Source organism: Eutrigla gurnardus (genome assembly GCF_963514095.1).
Source record: "Eutrigla gurnardus genome assembly, chromosome: 20".
NCBI lineage: Eukaryota > Metazoa > Chordata > Actinopteri > Perciformes > Triglidae > Eutrigla > Eutrigla gurnardus.
This window is the reverse complement of record NC_139931.1, coordinates 13481660-13501354: the sequence shown is the minus strand read 5'-3', so window position 1 is coordinate 13501354 and position 19695 is coordinate 13481660. Positions and strand designations below refer to the sequence as shown.

Sequence of the window (19695 nt, the reverse complement as noted above, 5' to 3'; positions counted from 1 at the left end):
GGCAACGCTCAGGAAGACACACCCTCAGCTCCCTGTCTGTTGGCGGCAGGGACTTCCTCCATAGATATCATCGTTCAGATGTACAGATGCACTATAGGCTGCATGTATCTGTGAGAGCTATCTACTTGTTTCATTGTGGGTCGGTGTGAGCAATGTGGGCTGGGGCAAACCCACACTTATCCCATCTGGGCGCCCTGTGGTCCACCCATACTGGAGTACCAGGACCACGGAATCCCTGGCTGATCTTTCCCCAGGTGTTAGGTTGAGAGGCTGTGGGCCAGGCCTGCGCCCAGGGAGCTTGTTGAAAGCTGATCCGAGGCTGGAGAGACAGTGCTGGGTGAGGGGGGCTGGGGAGCACGCTGAAGGCTGGACTGGGGCTGTAGAGTTAGGGTTAGAGGTTGAGGTCTGTATCTGGGCCCATGGAGTTTGCTGGAGGCTGGTCAATTAAGTTAAAAAACAAAAAAAACAAAAAAACAATTTCACCCTTTGTTTCTCCTTTTTTTAACACCTTCCAAAGTAATGCAGTCTGTTACAATCCAAACGTTTTTTGCTTTGCATTTTCTTCTTCTCAGGTGTAAATATTTTCCCCCTGCTCTCCAAAGGAGTGTGATCTCAGAGAACCAGGAGTGAGTGAGTGAGTGTTTTAAATGAATGGCGTAGTTTCTGCTGCTGGTTTACCTCTGCTACAGAGGGTGCTGTCTTTCTTTTAAGTTAGGCTACATAGACACTGTAAAAGAGAAATATAGGCGTGAGGGAACAAACTGACACATGGCTTGCTACAAAAACCTTATGTGGTGATACATCCCGACTGTTTGACCCTCACTTCTATTCCCCTGTAAACTGGGATTAAGAGACTTGATCAATAGCCAGCTGTCATCGATAAGATGGCCTGGCTTCTGTTGATGGGACCCAGTGGGAGGAGGGGGCCATTAGAGGCCTGAAGATAGGGCAATGGAGATCCATCCGTCTGAACCGACAGCTACTAGGAGGGAGTGCTGCCTGAACTGCACATAGCCATGGCTGACATCCTGCCACAGGAAACTCGAGCAAACCTCAATGGAACACAACAAGGGTGTTATTTAGAGTGGCATTGCCCTTTTGGGGTTCGAGATTGCTGACACACTCTACTTTGTATTTCACATCCTCTCACATTTGCGGTTTTATTTGCTGTTTTATTTGAGCTCTTTTTAGCCTCAGACGAACTAAAAGTATGTTTTGCTCCTTCCATCAGTTCCCTGATGTTTTCACTGAATAATGTAGACTCACGCTTTACAATGCACCAACCATACAGTATTGGGCTCAATGAGAGGCCCCTATCACAACTGTGGACTCATGTAAACTACTCTGACCCCCCCTCCCATCTGTGTAAAATCCACATGGAGATGATGTTTAAGTTTGGAGACTGGCCGTCAGACTTTTCACATTAAAGTGAGACAGCTGGGCCAGGCGGGGAGGCTTTTAAAAGCCGAACTTTTACTAAATTATTTCTGAGAATGCATAATACATGATCCTGGGAGATCACGAGGGAAAGGAAGGGGGGGTCGGTGAGGAAATGGAGGAAAGAAATCTCTCCAGTCCCCTCTTCCTAGACAGATTCACAGTCTCACAACAAGCAAGCATTCCACCCCTTCATCCCCCTTCTGCACGTGTTCCCTCTGTCACATCACACACTCACAGATTTCATTCTCTCCTCCCTCAGTGTCCTGCCCGTCCTTGAGAAGTTGCTGGTACTCATATTTCTGTAAGTCGTCCTCAATCATAGGACTGAATGCGATTAGAGAAGGCTGTGTTTTGGCTGCAGATTAAGCCACTTATCACCACCAAGGTCTGTGAAAACCTCCATGTAGGAACACCCTTGAGTAAGACCCTCAACTTCTCCAGACCGTCCCGCCCTCTGACAAAACCCCATGACTAGCAAGGGTTTCGCTATTGCATCGCAGCATTTACATGAAGGATAACAATGTCTGTCTGTGATGTAGAGACATATTTTGGCTCTGATTGGCCATGTTTGACAATTATTAACAGACACCGAGCTCAGGCTCTCTGCTGCACATGAGGACTGCTTTTATACAAATAGGCTGTGATGTGATTTGCCACCTGAGTGGGTTATAAATATGGGATGCAATATCCCGGTTAACTGGCCACGTCTCGCCTGATGATGTGAGTTGGCCTGACGTCGAATGTTACACTGTCATAGTTTATTTTGGACAGGCCTCGGAGGCGTGAGCAGATGCTCCGTTTGACGGTATAAACACGGGTGTCGAGGTCGGATTGCGTTCAACCTCGACACCGCAGATGAGTGGGACTAATATTTACCGCCTTCAATCTGTTGTTTTCCTCCTGCCGATTGTCTTCAAATCAATACCTAAGCAGGAGAGAGGTGCGGAGGAGGAAGAGCGTCCTTGCATCCTTGATGAAGAGTGATACTGTGAAATTACAGGGGAGTAATGAACACATGTTCCAGTTTCTATTCTCCTTAGCACGTTTGGTGGGTGACAACAGTGTTTGAGGTGTGAGCGGGATTCCCATCATTGAATCCACAATAGCAGTCCACAACATCTGCAAGTCTCCCCACTGTCCTGCATTGGAACACATTGCCTTGGAAACAGGGACACACTGTGTCATTGATGTAGCCTCCAGGCTCAAGTCGAATCAATTTTGTTCATATAGCCCAGCATCACAAATCACAGGCTGTAGCTTAGGGCACCCTCTGTCTTTGACCCTCGATTCATATCAGGGAAAATGGAAAAACTTCAGGATAACAGAGGAGGGAATCCCTCTCTATGGACAGACATGCAACAGACATTGTGTGTACATTGGGGGGGTGCAGCTTGGACACTCATGTGGGATAACAAACACACAAGGTTGGGGAGCTGCAGCGGTTTTCAGAAAGTGAACAGTATCCTCTTTGGACTTAATTTCAACTATTTGCTCGGTCAGTATCATCTAGTTACAGCTTCAGATCTGGGCCACGCAAAATAACAGCTGTTGTTCGTGATTATTGGGTTGTTGTTGTTGCAGATTTTGACCATTTTAGAGTGATACAATTAAATACATTAAAAGAGGAGAATATTCCATCCCCTTGCAGTGAATTGTCCTCAATATATTACTGTCTCCTGTTGACTTTGGAGAGAGGTGATGCTGACATTATTTTTACTTGTCGAAAGGAAGGAAGGAGGAGGGCTGCAGCTGCAAAAACGAATCTAAACTATAAAGATGTGTTATTGAATTAATTGTGTTGTTTATTGATACAGCATGTGACCTTCATTATACCTTCACATTCATCCGGATATTGCTTGTTCACAGTGAGTTTTGTTTTCTTCAAAAGTGGTTATGTTTCCTTTCCAAATCTTTTTCAGTCAAACCGTTCCTCGTGAGATGAGTGTACAGCTCAGAAAATGCTTCCACTGAATTCAAATGAGCAGTCCTGTTTAACTATCGAGGCTCCCTAGCGCCCTCTTATGGAGAGCCGGTGAGAGTTTGTGAGTGAGGTACACGATCTTCACATCAAATATAATGTTAAACACGTTTCTATAAAATAAAACTATAGAGCCTACTGTGTGCGCCGAAGGTGAACCCGTTTGCGAGTGAGGAGATGGTGCGCGCGCACGCCTGAAGAATCAAACCGTGATTGCGCGCGCGAGGTGCTGGGCGCGCGCGTGCGTTTTGGGGGGCTTATTGCGATTGCGCTCTCGCAGTCTTGAATTTGTCCCGCGGATGCGTGCGAGAGGGGAACCTCTGCAAAAGTGAGCAGGACGCGGGGCGAAGAAGGGGACCGCGGAGAGTCCACGGAGGCGGACCCGCAGAGCGAGACGCGTATTTGAGGGAGAGGAGACGAAAGTGAGGGCTGTAAACAGCGAACCGTCAGCACAAGTTGGTACCTCTGTTTCGGAGCTCACGTCTCCAGAAATCTCCTCGGAGGAGGTCTCGTCCTGCCGCCCGCTGCCCGGGTTCCCCACCCCCGCGCTGGACCACTGGTGATCCGGAGAAGAAGAGCAGCCGCCCTCGGACGTCAACAAGTCCCGCACGCTTTGAGAGAATGGGCTGTTTTTCCACGGAGGAGAGGAGGGCTTTGCTGTAAAGCGGAGGATCATGGCAGGGGTACACGCTTCAGATGTTGTGTCGGGACATTTTCTGGATCCGATCATCGGCGCCCCGCCGGCCCGGGGCGCGACCACCACCGCGGGGATGACTGGCGACGCGGCCGCGGTAACTCTGACCGGTGCCCGGGCGTACTTGGAGGTGTCGGCCGCTGCTCACGGCTACGGGGCCGAAGGAGTTTACACCAACGGACGGTACCGGGAGACCGGCAGTCCGCGGATCGGGAGGGGCAGCCGCGATCACTCCGCCGAGAGAAGTCAGGGAGCCGGAAACGCACCTTGTGGCATCATGAAGGTTGGTTGATTAAAAACAGTTAAGTCTCCTTGTCAACGACTGTCAAGGTGACAACCGTGAGTCTGTGCCACACCATAGCCTAACAAAACAAGGAGGAGAAGGTTCTCTAGAAATGTGTGGTCTTCCACTTCCAGAGCCCCTTGGAGTTCCTCAGGGTACCCCAGAAAGAGAGAGAGCATTTATTACAACAACTAAGTTAAGCACAATGAGAGGAATTACACTGCATGTCCCAATTTATAGGAACAACAGAAATAGATAATAACAAATCATAAAAAACAAATTCTATATTTTATGTCCCACATCTCATTGATGAAATTTACTCTGTGAAGTAAAGCGAGCTGATAAACTAACATATTGATGTCAAGGAGCCTGACAGTTTGGATTATTTCTCCTCCGGCTGCAGTTGCCTTGTTGTTGGTACAATACAGCATCACATCCTCCGGTGAACACAGTAGTCAGAGATCGTAGAGCTGTTGCCATTGCTGTAACACTCCTACTGTATGTGGTATCCGTGTTGACATGTGTTACAAGAACAATAAAGTTTTTACTGGAGTTACAGGGCAGCCAGGGTTCATATTTCATAACACTTGCAAAAGTAGAAGTAATAGCAGGTTTTTGGTGAAACAGGTGGTGAAACTTTTGCCTTCTGTGCACAAAGCTCAGTGATGGATGGCGTGATGTTAATATTTCAAACAGAGTGCTCCTATTACTGGAGGATAATTAACTCCTAAAGATGGCAAGTTTCCCAGTGTCATTGACATAATATTGTGTATTTTTGTGCACAATAATGCATTGTTTTTTTCCAACCCAGAGTGCAATCCTGTAGCATGACAGACTGCATCATGCTCCTTGAGTATTGCGTAGGTGGGACACACTGGAGGGTTGCATGCTGTCATATCAGACCTAGTTTGCTTAGCAACTGACACAAAACACCGGCTAATTCTTTGTTACCCCCATTATTGGATTCCCTTTGGATGGGCAAACACAGTACAGCCACCCACAAGTGTGTGTTTGTACACTGGCATTGGAGTAGAATATACATAAAGGTATACTTTGCTGTTTTCATCCTTCCATGGCATTTCACAGCAAAAACATTTGTTCTACACGACCAAAAAAAAAAAAAAAAAAAAAAGCCTCAAAAGCCCCAAATCCCTCGTCCACCTCTGTGTGAAGCTCATGAGCAAAACATGACAGGGAAGCTGGAGGGGATTGTGCTGTCTAAATGTGATTGATATTAAATCTTCAAAGACCGGCTCTCTGAGTATCGTGTTCATACGAATGTTAGAAAGTGATCCCGCCGAGCTTCGCTGGGCGTTGTGATGAAGTACAGCATGTTCTCACGTATTGTCTTGGTGAAATAACCGCGGAGGGCTCTAGGAATGAGTTCATCAGTGGTGATGCACAAAAACAAAACAAAAAACCGCATTAACTGAAGCTGAGGCTGCATTGATGTGTTGTTTCCATAACTGAGCTGTGAGACGCTGGAAGGGAACGATGTGTGTGATATGTTGGTATTTGAGTCTTGAAGGACATGAGATGTTGGTGGACTACGGTTACCGTAGTGATCCGTTACATTCTCTCGGAGAAAAGCACTTATGCTTCCAAGAGAGCTCTTCTTATGTGAAAAGCTGAACTTCTTCAGCCATTATTAAACTACCGTCACCAGTCTTCTCCTTCTCTGGGACAGATTCATGTCCTCTAGCCATGTCTCCTTAGCAAATGGTGATCACGTGATGGCCTCGTAGAACAGGTTTGAGCATTTCAAATGCATATAATCAAGGTGAAATTAGAGCCATAAATATGCCTTTCCCCGTTTGACACCGTCTCGTGTTCAGCATGTGTGTGGGAGTTAAGTTTAATTTGCCCGAGCACCAGGAAGATGCATCGCACATTATGGTCACGTAATGAGTCGCGCTGTTCCATCGGAGCACGGTGGGAAACTGGGTCAGCCATGCTTCATGTGTAGCGTCAGCAGCTACCCACACTTTTCTGTGTGTGTGTGTGTGTGTGTTTGAGAGGTTTAAAAGGTGAAGGGGCCATGGGTCCATGGGAATAGGGAAGCAAATGAGCAATTACAATCCTGCATTACCTCATTAACTTGGCCTTCAACGCTCAAATCTTCGAAGAGAGGAGTTTGTGTGTGTGTGTGTGTGTGTGTGTGTGTGTGTGTGTGTGTGTGTCCCTTAAGCGGGCATTGCAACGTTGTCCTCTTGCCATTTCCTCAGCGGGGTGACAGTGTCATGCTGGAGAGGCTGCAAAGTGGCCAGAGGGGGGTTTGTGAAGCAGCCTTGTTATGTAACGCTGGACCGCGGACAGCTGCGAGGCCGGCTCCAGTCTGGCTGCTGGGTGCAGGCGAACTGACAGCTAACACAACTCGGGAACTAGTGAAGGAGCAGGATTTGATTAAAATTTCAAGAATATCTTATTATTATTATTATTATTATTATTATTGCATTTGCCATTTTCTTTTTTATTCACTCTCCCTCTTCCATTCACTCTACAGAGTCCTCAACTTGATTGTTACCAGAGATCTGTCTTGTGTGAAGGTCCTCTCTCCCCCATCCACCTCCGCACTCAGCCTCCATGAGCGGCAGGATATGAATTCATCTTCTCATTGATGACCTGGTGTTATTTATCTGATCCATGCAGTGTTCCCCTCATCAGCTCAAGAGTATGTTTGGATGTTTAATAGGGGACATTCCCTGATTGGCTTATGGACGGAGGTCAATCCTTCTCTGAATGAGTGAAACAGAGGAAGTCAATCAGTCTAAAAGTCGAGACATTTAACATATTTCTTTTGAGGTCAAGTACATGTTTCTCAAAGGGCAACAAAATCCTGAGTTAAAAAATGGGAAACTTGAGGAGTTATTTTGATAAACTTGAATCTCCAAAGCTTCTGCAGGTCGCGCAGGTCTGCTGATGCATTCAACCACATAGAAAGGGGGCATAAACATTCATGTCAAACTACCACAGGCACTGAAAGGCTCCTTCCAACCTCAAAGTCATCCTCCTCCACTCACGCACCATTTAAAAAGGAAAAGCAGTTGACCACCTCCTGATAGCAGCTCCCACGCGTCGTGACTCAACACAGGTGTCCCAATGTTACAGCTGACCTTGCAGACACGAGCACTCATGCATGCTTTCATAACTGCCCAAGGTTGATGGGTGGATGCACTTTTTTATGGTGCATCCTAGATTGAAATCAGGGACGATAAGACGAGAATCCGGAGGATGTCTTCACTCCGACGGGGTGCATTATTGTGTTGAAAACATCCGTCCCCTTGGGGTTCCATTATAGCGGAGCTTGTTGTGATATGAAGATGTGCTCTGGCATCGAGACGTCGATTCTCCAGGTTTTAACAGACCCTGTGAAAAGAATTGGTCCCCGTGCTCCGGATTTGTAGTGTGAAATGAACTGTGATGGAAATGAGTGGAAGCGCCCACGAATATGGCCTTTTCTGTTTACACTCCTCAGCAAATATTATCAGTAATCTCCTCGCATGCAAAACAAATGCTGAAAGCTGCCGTTGCATTCGCATGTTTACTCTCTGACATATAGAACAATGCAAATAGAAAGCGTGTTGTTTGCTTTTGGGATGCACATTCCAACTCTCCTACATCAGCTTCCCAATTACAGTTTGGGTTTGCCCAGCTCCCATAAACTGGTATTTCATCAAGATCCCCAAATGAATCTTAAACTCCCTCTCTACATGAAATGACTGAATTTTTGAAAGCAGTGGGCTGCTTCTAAAAGGCCGGGGGTCATTGTCTCAAACCCTCAGTGGCTAAATGACACACGGACATCAGGAGCCCGAGAATCAAACTGCCAACCTTGGGTTTCAAGGACAATCCACTCTACCCCCCAGTACAGAACTGTATTTGGGAATGATTTGATGATGTATGATAAAAAAAACGAATAAAATTCCACATTGCCAGCACTAATATAGCAGCAAGCAGCTGTTTGTAATGTAAAGATCTAGTCTACCTGAGCAGAGTGAAGACACTCTCCCTCTCTGTGTTGTAATCTGAGCTGTGCATTGTTTACGTAGCTGGTCCATCATGGGTGCATGTCGGTGCATGTTAGTGCATGTTAATGCATGTTAGTGCATGCTGGTCCCTGTGTCTCATTTCCCAGTTTGTGCATCTTCGTTTCCTGTCCTTGCCTCCTTTCCTCGCGTCTAAGTCCCGCCCACGGGAGATGCGAGCCAGGCTGACCCAAATGCTTCTAGCTTCGACCGTTGCCATGGTAATCATCTGTTTTTTTTCTCGTGCGTTTTTCTTTTTATGCTTCACGTCGGCACCATGCTCACTCTTTCTGGGGTTCCATTTCACAATAATGACCTTGCTTGTACTTATTAAGTGTTATTCTCAGATGGATGGCGCTGGTTGTTCTGTGAAGAGGATGCCTGTGTGAGTGCTGTCCCCGGTGCTGAAACGCAGTGGAGGAGATTGACAGTCTAAAAAAAAAAAACCCAGGTTTTATTTTGGGCCTGTATCTTGGCAGAGACTACATTTATTTATTCATTTCTATACAGGCCTACAGAGGGACAAATTCACAAGGCACATGGAGAGGGGAGTCATGGCAACATTTAGCTAAATGACACATCCTTGCCTCAGCAGTTGTTGTCTATTGACCCTTCACTAGGCCCCGCCCCTTGAATGACTGACCAATCATAGCATAGCTTCAGCCAGCTCTTACTACTACTTTTTAATAATTAATGATCCCTACAGAGGTAGAACTTGTTAAAGCTTGAAATCCATTTTGTTTAGCTGGCAGCGGTTTCTCTTAATAGTTAAAAAAAAAAATCCCTATAATCACCAAAACCAACCTTTCAACATTAAAATTAATTAATTAAGGGTTTATTTTCACCAAACCAGTTGTGCAAATCAAGATAATTTTGTTTCTGATGACTTTGGATGAAGTGTGTTTTTTGAATCACTGTTTCTGTCAATGGAGCGATATCTGGTTAAACAAAAATGATTTGTTTCACCAGATAATTCTATAATATGTAACCTGAGCTTGTCGGGGGAAAGAACCAGCACTTGTGATGTGGCGGTCCACTTTTACATCGTGTTTTGTAACGTAAGGCTTTAGCTTCCGTCTTGACATCCTGGTTATATGCTTCATGTATTACAATACTGTGTCCAGTATTGAATATTGAAAATGATTAAATTCAAAAAGTGTATTCTGAGCGACCGTTTTGAGTCGTTTGAGTCGTAGAGATTTTGCACAACGCAAGTAATGCAGCGTCTTCTCTTTGAGACATATCAAAAGTTCACTTGAAAGCAGTTTCTAAGCATAGCTGTGCCGGGCTGCCTCTGCTCCTGCTGTTTAGCTAATGTGAGATTTGGCTGATCCTCTGGAGGACCGAGGACACCTCAGCATGAGCCTGAACTTATAACACCGATTACATTTAGTGGGATCACCCGAGATGATGAGAATTGGAACAAGGGCGCGTCTACGTGTCACTGCTCATATCACAGGCTTTACGTAGAATCGTAGATTAAGAGCCCCCCCCTCCAAAAGAATCAATTCAAAGTAATGGCATATGAACAGAGACCCAGAAAGTTAGGATAGAATGCTAAAAAAAGGCACTCTTTTAAGCGTTTTAAAGTAATTCCCATGTGTCCTTCAGCAGCTACCCGAACTGAACGCTTGGATATTTTTGGAAAACAGGAGATCTGCACTGCGTTGCAAAGGAGGAAGCACAAGATGTGAGATGCGGAGTGATTAAAGACGTCTGAGGCTGCTGAATCATTGCCGCTTCTCTCAAAGCAGCAGTCTGCAAAACACAAACAACTCAAATAGGCCTCTTTTGTATCTAAAACAGTTTTATAAAGGTCACCCAGCCGCAGAAGAGACACTGAGCTCAAGAGCCCCAAATGCATTCCAGGAACAAGAGTGATTAAGATCTCAGCGGAGCATTTTCAAACAAAGAGGAGCTGTGATTGTACGTGTGTTTTCTGTTTGTGTTTGACTTGTTAGTTCAAGGTTATTTGATAGACCTTCTAAGTTTCTCTCGTCTCTCCACTTGAATCAATGCCATTTTACTATCGATCAGAGCAGAGGGAAGACGAGGACTCTAAGAGAAATGCTTTCTATTGAGGCATGATATGGAGGCTCTTTAGCACTTTTTGCCAGCCTTTGAACACCTTCTGACATAGAGACACGTTTCACCTCTTCAATTTGGGATGAAGTCTTTATTTTACTAATGCTAATTGGCAAACAGTAGACTAGACAAACTGCTATTGCAGCTCTGACAAGGATTTGGCGTATTTAACTTCCCCTTCCCTTCTTGAGAGACGACACAGACAAATAGAGCTCCTCTTGTCCTTGTGGCCGCCCGTCTCTTGTTTCACGAGGGTGGGGTTATCCAAACGTGCCTCCTAATTCTCCCTCCTACTTTATTCCCTGAAAGGATAATGACTTGAGCTGGAACCTCAATTACCCCGGTGTCAAATTGGGGCCCCAGACAAAGGCGGCTCTTTGGAACGAGAACAATTGATTTGATTGGACACCGTGTTTGGGTTGATGTCTTATCTTGATGATCCTTGGGGAGGCGTGTGCAACAGTGATGCCACCACATCGGGGGAAGGATGCAGGCTGACAGAGAAAGATCTCTGGGTCTGACCAGGAGATGATACCAGCAGGGTCTCCCAGGATCGCTGTTGTCATGGATATAAGTACGGATGAGTAATACTCAGATGTTTCCCAGGTTCAGTGGTTTGATGGATGAATAGCACAGCATGCTTTTGTTTTACTGCCTGGAGAACATGTGGCACATCCTCTCACCGCCTTTTTTTCTTCTCGTTAAATGTGCAGTAAGACACGGAGTGGATGTAACGGTACAGTCTGGAGAGTGTTACTAAGAGTGATGAAACAGTTTGCAATAAGCACAACAGTTAACCAAAAAATAAAAAAAAGTTTTCATTTTTCAACATTTTGCCTTTTAAAAGCAATTTGGAAATCTGTGTAATAGCCTCGTGGCTCCTCAGGAGAGTCGGGTTTAATGTTGTGCTTCTCTCTTTTTAGTTTTCTTTTCTGTCACGACATGCAGCACTCACACTTTTGTTATACCGCACACTTTCCCCATCTCATTCTGCTGACGGCAAGGGAACGGCGGAGATGGAGCCGGTTCTGTTTCTTTGACTTTCTTTCACTGCGCAACTTAATTAAAAAGAGCAGAAAACAGGAAACAGGTAAGACCAGCGCCAAGCCCTCATCGGCCTGGTTTTATTTACTCAGACACTCAATCTGTTAGCTTTGGCCTGCCGGAGGGAGCACACTGTCTTCACGTCCGCACCATTTCATTCTCCTCCTCCTCCTCCTGCTGCTGCTGCTGCTGCTGCCCAGGGTGGCCTGCTGCAGCTACGTCTGTGTCTGAGATGAGGACAGGGAGGGAACCATTAGTAGACGGAGCGGTGTGATGGATGTATTAGGACGTGTGTGTAATGAGTGTCCTCGTGCACGCGTGCGGTCGCTTTCAGTCGCCGTCGCTCCGGTATCGGATGTGACAGCGGCGGAGCTTGACTGTGAATGAATGTTGCAGCATTCTTGCACAGCTTTCCTCAGCCAAACAGAAGGAAATTCCTCCCAGAAAGTCAAGAGTAAACCCTTCGGCCCTGCTTCCTGAGAGAATATAACAAGATGAGGGAAAACTATATTCTATTGTAAGATAAGACCGCAGGATTGCAAAGGGAAGGAAGTGATGCCACTTGACCATATGACCTTGTTGGTGGATTAAAGGGACGGTTCACCCCAAAATCCAAAATATATATTTTTCCTCTTAGCTGTATCCTGTCTGGATTGTTTTGGTGTGAGTTTGTGTTGGAGACATCATAGTCTCTGTGTTCCAGGCCGAATCAAACAACTACATTTCTCCTGCAGGAAAACAAATCAAAGATATTGATCGCTAGCCACAGTTATTCAGTTCTCACTGCTACGTTTTTGGTATTTTCAACACAGGTCAACTACACTGGTTATGTAAGAGAGTTGTGTTGGGAACGTCCATAGATTTATACAGTTTTGGTCGTGACTGAGATGTTTCTGTTGCTCAAAAACTGTCCGATTCTGAAAGCTGTTATTGAATATGTCTTCTGTTTTATAGTCTCGTTCAATTTTTTTTTTTTTTCATAGTTGGCTCTTTAATCTAGGTGTATCAGCAGTTATATAAAAAAAAAAGCCAAATAAAACCTGCAGAGAAAACGAGCCTCTTTTTGGCAGTTTGTGTGGATGGAAATCAACTTCATATTGTTGGAATTTACCTGGAAAACACAATGAAAAGAAGAAAAGATCAGGTCAAACTGTCCCATTCATGCGTTTGAGGTTTATGTAATTCAGCCGTAGATGTGGTTGCTGCCCACACATTAACAGAATTCTCATGCGCCTTTTATCGATGAGCCATTATTGGACTACACTTGCACAAGCTTAAGAGGTGGAACCAAATGTACCTCAAATCTGTCGCACAACTTTTCCTTTTCCACACGAGACGTTGCTCTTCATATTTTCAGTAATTGACTGTTCCTCTCAAGTCTTGCACACATGTTACCGAGGCCATCTGCCTGGTTTCTGACTTAGATGTCGAACCAGCTGTTTTCTTGTGCCTTACGTGTCCTCATTCGTGCCACCTGTGTCTGTTACCCCGGGGTGTCTTTCTGCAGGTTACAGAGCAAGCACGGGCTCGTCACTCACACATTCCACTGATACTACAAGCATTTCCTCTGCAGCGTCGGTTTGTTCCTCTGTCGCTTTAGCAGCAAACTTTACGTAGAATTTCCTCTTCGGGGCTACACTCAATCATTTCTTTTCAAATTCTACAAGTATGTTTTCAGCTTGGTGAGGGACAGCTCTGTGTGTGTGTGTGTGTGTGTGTGTGTGTGTGTGTGTGTGTGTGTGTGTGTACAGTGCCTGTGTCATAGATGGTTTATGTTTGTTTGCCGTACTTGTTGTTGACAGAGGAAGCCTTCACTCATCCTTGAGAATGTATAAGGTATGAGTTAGGGGACTGGAGGCTTAGGTGCGGGGGTCTGATGCAATCCCGCTTTCCTATCGGCTCCGGGGCCTCAATGTTCCACGTATCAGTTTGTTTATTTATATTTTCTCTGGGAGTATACAGTCTGGGTGTGAAGGGCGAGAAGCCTGGACTTTGGAGTGGAGGGTTTTATGTGTGCTTTTTGCATTTCATGTGTAGGAGTCTTAAGAGAGCTAGATCCAGACTTTACAGTGTGAAATGTGATATTGCACAGTGGGCTCTCCCCCGAAGCTGGGAAAATAAGAGAGGGGAGGGAAGCATGAGGCCATGACGACGGAGAGGAGGTTCATTGATGTTTGTTTTCTTGATGAAAACCAACAAGCGTAGTTAAAAGAAGGTTAAAATGAACTTTGTAGATCCGTTATTTGTTTGTATACCCAGGTTCTTTCATGAATTTTAATATTTTAAAGAGCAATGTGAAAAGACATGAGGAAAATGTGGGTGTGCCTGATTAAAAAATAGGGAAATACAAGATTTGCAGCATGTGTATAACCTGCAATGCTGTTGCAACCATAAGTGCAACACGGTGTAACAATTGATGCTGGTAAAATGCTAGACTGGAATATTCAGTTTATTTCTGCTCCGACGGCTGCTGCAGCTCCAGCTGAGCCTCTCAGCGAGGAGCAAGCAGCTTCTTTTCCCTCCCAGCATGAGGAAATATTAGTCAGGAAAGGGTCGATAAAAGTCACAGAACGCTGACAAAACAAGTGGTCAAACTCTTAGAACAGTAGAATCCCTGTGGTTCCACCTCCCTCATATTCATCCCAAACAACAACAACAACAATAAAGTCTTCTACATGTGAGGCCTAAGTTTTGGAACCATTGTGAGGTAACGTTGTGAGCAGAGACCGTTTGAAAATTCCCCATTCAAGGAAACTCTGACCTTTGACATTCCTGAAAAAAGACAAATAATCACAAGCTATAGTTGTCTGAAAATCATTCCCGGAAAAGATTTACAATAAACCCGGATGTTATTAATCGGATGAGCAGGGGTCGGTTGGTCCTTACAATTAAAACATTGCTGTTTTTGCAACCGGCTTTGAAGTCTTGAAATGCACTGAAATAAAAACAAATGGCTGCCCTGAAGCAAATGAATCTAAACACCCAAATGCACTTTGTACTTAATGGACAAAACCGTGCCACATTACGTGGAGGGCTAAAAAGTTCCTCGCACCGAGGCGTACCTTTTTATGTGGGTGCCATGCATAATGTGGGATCCCACTTAGCCTGTAGTAAGTGGGTACAAATACTCAGCAGCACAGGGTGGCCCATTTGTCAACAGCTCTGACAATGTTTGTGGGAGGAGCACTCATTGTCATCGGGCTTTATCAGATAGAAGACTGTTCCTTGTGTGTGTGTGTGTGTGTGTGCGTGTGTGTGTGTGTGTGTGTGTGTGTGTGTGTGTGTGTGAGCATGTGTAACTTTGAGAGCATGAGTGAATGATTGTGTGAAAAGGTCAGACACTCATGCAACAGGGAAGACTCTTTAGTAATCAGGGAGAATTAAGGTCAGTGTTCTGATGCACGGGTCGGCGGGTGCTCACAGGTGTAGGTGGCACTCAGCACGGGCCCAAAATAAACACAATATCTCAATCTAACTGATTGAGAGCTCCCCCATTGATCCCGACAAAGGGCGCCACCGTTCTCAGAGCATCACGTGCGACACATTCGTAGCTGATTGTTTTTGGCTGTTCTGTTCAAAGTTCAGAACATCATCCAGAGGTGCTCGGTGAATTTCATTGAGCCACACATCGGCTGGTTTGCTACTGCGGTCTAAAACACACAATTCAGCTGAGATTTAAATGCAATAAAGGGATGAAACACACACACTGCATTACAGTAGCATTTCCTTTCCTTCTTTGTTTCACTACGTTGATGGATGATGAAGGGATCGGGTGGCGCAGAGATCTTCAATCCGTGACCCCTCCGTGACCCCTAGAGAGTCTCCCCGAAATGATTTGATCCCAAGCTTTATTTCTTCCAAAAATGTAAATATTTCCAAAAAAAACAATGATTACAACCTATAATAAGCAAATTTAAATCTTCCTATTTATTTAAAGTTATGAGGTGAAATTGTGATGTAAAAATGCCAACATAGAATTAAAATATGTTCTTTAAATATATGAATCTGTCAACAATTATTTTATATTATTTTATCATTACAAATAACTGTTACACCTGGCACTATAAGCTGTCTGCTCCGGGTTTTCAGGAATCTTCTATCTGCGCTCCTTTTTTCGCCCTCACTGAATTTTTTTACTGTTTAATTCATGTCACGCGCTCGTCCCTGATTGTTTACCCAACATGGGGCGTGAATATCCTCCGCAAGCAATTAGAAACCAAATCAGCAGAAGTCCCCTTCTCTCAGCTGACACTGAGTATTAATACACATGCAAACATAACATAGCCGTGTGTTGTTGGGCGTTAACTGTTATTGAACAGTTTTATGTTATAACTTTTTTTTTTTTTCGGCAATCAAAGTCGACTGCAAATTATGAGTTTAATTGTGCCGCACAACTTGTTCCCCGTATGACAATAAAAATTTGAGTCTTGAGTGAGTCATCTAGGACGTTTTAGGCAGAGAGCTGGACAAGGTAAGCAAAGTAGGCCACGTCTGCCCACTGAAGGCGAATGCAGCACCCTCGCATCTCTGAATGAGACATTTTCTAAGAACTAATTATTGAGAGAATAGACGCACCACTTCATGCTTATCTGATCACATTTATTTTCCTCCGTTCCGGAGAGTGTGGCTGCAGATGAGCTAAGATCACTCTTGTTATTACCAGATGTAGTTCAGCTTCTGAGAAACGTAGGACGCGTTCCAGGAAGCTGCTGAATCTGTAACGTTCGGTTACCAGTCAATACCAGACGTGCATACAAAGGTAGAGGCAAAGGAGCAGAAGTCCATCTGAGGTGACAGGAGAGCAGATCCAAAATGACAAACTAGAATCAACGTAATTATAATAGACGTAATGTGCCAGACGCACGGCCGTCATCTCCATCACCTCAGGTAATCAGCGTTCACACTGTAGTCACAGACGCCTCACGCTGAGACTCCCTCAGGTCTCACACATGTGCATGTGTGTGTTTCGGTGCAGGAAACAGGTGCACATTTCCCCTTTTGTTTACATCGCTTGTGGCTGTGAGGAGGGTGCAGTGTGTGTGTGTGTGTGTGTGTGTTAGTGTTGAAGAAGCATCCATGGTGCTGGCGACAACGGCAGTCCCTGTGGTGCAGACTCTCTCCTACCTGCCACTTACACCGCAGACTCCAGAGATCCAGAGACCCACATTATTATTATTAGTGTGTGTGTGTGACTTCAAAACACTGCTATCACAGAGCTTAGGGAGAGGAGGTAAAGAAAGGAGATGAAAGGATGAGAAAGGGAGGTCTGGCAATGGATGCAGGGAAAGCCAGACAGAATTAGGGACAGCGTTGTTACGGTGGAGGTGGGGGTGGGGGAGGACAGGTTGAAAGCACGAGGGAGCTCCACAGTAAAATGGGAAGGAGGTGAAGAAGAACTTGGGGGTGGAGTGGGAGGGTTGACGGTCAGCTAAATCTTGAGGTTGGCCCGGTGCCGTTAGATTAGCAGGTAACCGAGCAGCAATCCGATTATCAACCGGCGATGTTGAGAGCGCTGAAGTGGAACGCCGCCGAAGGCCAAACACCACAGAGCGCCTTCAGACTACACGCATACATTCACCCACAAACACGCACGTGCCCCGTTTGCTAATGTTGTTAAATGCTTTTCCTTCCGCGCAGAAGTTTGTCCTTGTGAGAGGATGTGCTACTCCTCCCTCCTCCCCCGCCAGCCCCTCCCTCCCTCCCTCCCAACTCCCTGCCAGACAAGAGAGCGATAGAGAAGGAGATGGAAGGAGGATCACATTTCCCAGAGTCAGCGATGCATAGGTGATATAGGAACCTGGCTCCAAGCTATCAGTCAAAAGCATCTTCCAGCCCGGCCCGTGCCGAGCACCTCCACAACCTCCTCCGCAATCTCCTCCGCAATCTCCTCCACAATCTCCTCCGCGACTCCCAAGTATTGATTTCAGACTGACGGGAGTTGTGATCGCCGGCGTCGATGTGGCGGTGTGTTTGCCTGGCCCCCGCCTGTATGTTATGGCTGTCATGTATGTAAGGCCATCAGCGCGCTTGTCCTATCAGGGCAATGGCTACGTCCGTTATTGATGGAGGTCTTCACTGGGTAAATTGAAATAGAGGCCCGCACTGTGGAAATGTGATATTGATGGAGCCCGGGCTCTAAAGTGAAGGAGTATCCTTGCAGCTCCTGCACGGTGGAGGGGCAGCGCTCTTATACATGGCCCTGGCTTTCAGCACAGAGATTAAATAGGGTACGCAATATTTGATGTGTTTTTAAGAGGCAAATCGATGTGCTATATACAAACACACACACATATATATATATATATGCTCAGCCCACTGACAGCTGAACTTAAAGTGATGTAGATAAGTGCAGCATTACTGTGATCCAGAAGCTTTCAGCTTTCAGCAAAAAGACGAAAGAAGACTTCTCATTTCTAGGCAACAATTGTTGACCTTGCATGCCGAAATGACAGCTTAAAAAGAGAATCTTGTAAAAGGGGCTCTTGTACATAAGCGGCGTGGGAGCAGCTGGACATATTGCATATGTGCATGTGTGAATACAGGTGCATCACGGCTCTCTCTGAGAGCGCCGGTGCTGCTTGCATTCCAATGAGAAATACCGCTCTTCAATTCCCTCACTTTTGCAAGATGTTTAATGGAGGAGACGCATAATTTCACGCCCTCCAGTCAAACATCCATTGTGTGTCGATGTTCTCATCAACTCCTCCGAAAAAAAAAAAGTGATTTATTCCTCGATGGAAGACTGGCAGTGCCACCTCTCAGCCGGAGAATTCCCCCTTAAGTCATCCATCAAAATGAATTCTGCTGCTGATATTAAAGTTTGTCCGTATCAAGCAGACTGCACTGTGTGCTACTGTATCACATGTGACCCATAAGCTTCATAAAGCCTCAGCCAATCATACGAGCAGAGCAACTCCTACACGCTCTTTATGACTGGGGAGCAGGCCACTCCATTAGAAATAGCAAACTAGAGCAAAGCGAGGGGATCATGTTTTGTAACAGTGATCTGGTTTTATTACATTGTGCAGAATTGTGTATTAAAAGTGTAAAAAAAAAAAGAAAAGAGTTTTGAAACCTGGCTTAACTTGTCTTAGTCTTGATCTGAGAGCTTGTTGTTTCAGTTGGTGCATATTTTCGGCTGTTATCTGTGTGTCTTGTAACGGCTTTGTCTGGTTTGAGAGCGTGACAGAAAGTGAAAGAGGACGTGCCGCTTGGAAATTGTTTTCTCTTCACTTTTTGTAAAAGCAGAAGCTGAAAGCTGAACAATCAGCCGGAAAAAGTGGCGAGTCGGCTGTATTTGTGTTTGTGTGCGAGAGAGAGAGAGAGCCAGAGAGAAAGAGAGAGAGAGGCAAGACATCTGTGAGGTAATGCCTCACAAGGTTTTCTCTGTGCGTCTGGCTTTGCTTTGGAGGTACGTTGTCGGGGGCGGAGCCTGCTGGGAAAAGGGACGAGCACAACAGCTGGATTTGGGTTGAAATGACAAACAGCGACTCAAAGGCAAAGAAGGTGAAACATTTGCATGCACCAAGGCTGGCGCTCGATGTCTTTTCGGGCCAGCTCATGTGATGCTTTGCGTGCTGGCATCATGCTGACTCAGCAATCAGAGAGAAAGAAACAGAGAGAGAGAGACTATAAGTGCACTAATGTCCCTGCTGCCTTTGAACTCCTATAAAGGCAGCTTTCCATCACCGCTTCTTCCTTCCCTGAAATGAATCCTGACACATTGATGAGAACATTAAGAGAGTGAGGGGGAAAAAAAAAAGTGTGATTTCATTCATTTCTTTTTTTCATTTCCACTTTCAGAGATCTCTCTGTGCCCACCTTTGTGTTTGTGTCGGTAATCTGTCCTCTGACACCGTCAGAATTAGCCACTGTGCTGGATGACGCCCACGGCTTCACTCACCTCACACTTCCATCACCCTGTGTATCGAGTCGCCTCTGCATGTTGCGCTCCGTTTGGACGGAGTTGAAAACAGGATGAGTCATTTCGCCTCGTCCATTGTGTTCCCTCGTGCTCCGGCGGTATACACGGAGATCAGTGTCCTTCAGACCACCTCTGCACCGCTCGGGAACTGGATGTACGAGTCTCGGCGAGTGGTGCACAGCAGCTTTCCACGCTCTTCCCCGCTGCTCTTCTGTCTCACCC

At 45.7% G+C, this 19695-nt stretch overlaps 1 protein-coding gene across 1 annotated transcript in view; it reads left to right on the top strand.

Moving 5' to 3' along the window:
• Nucleotides 1-3720: 3720 nt before the first annotated feature.
• The window catches only part of LOC311031693 (inactive phospholipase C-like protein 2), a 52798-nt gene continuing 36823 nt past the window's right edge, over nucleotides 3721-19695 (top strand). Inside the window, exon 1 of the mRNA XM_084038112.1 lies at nucleotides 3721-4395. Within this exon, the coding sequence (XP_083894238.1) occupies nucleotides 4093-4395 (303 nt within the window). The 5' untranslated portion in view covers nucleotides 3721-4092. The remainder of the gene's footprint in view (nucleotides 4396-19695) is intronic.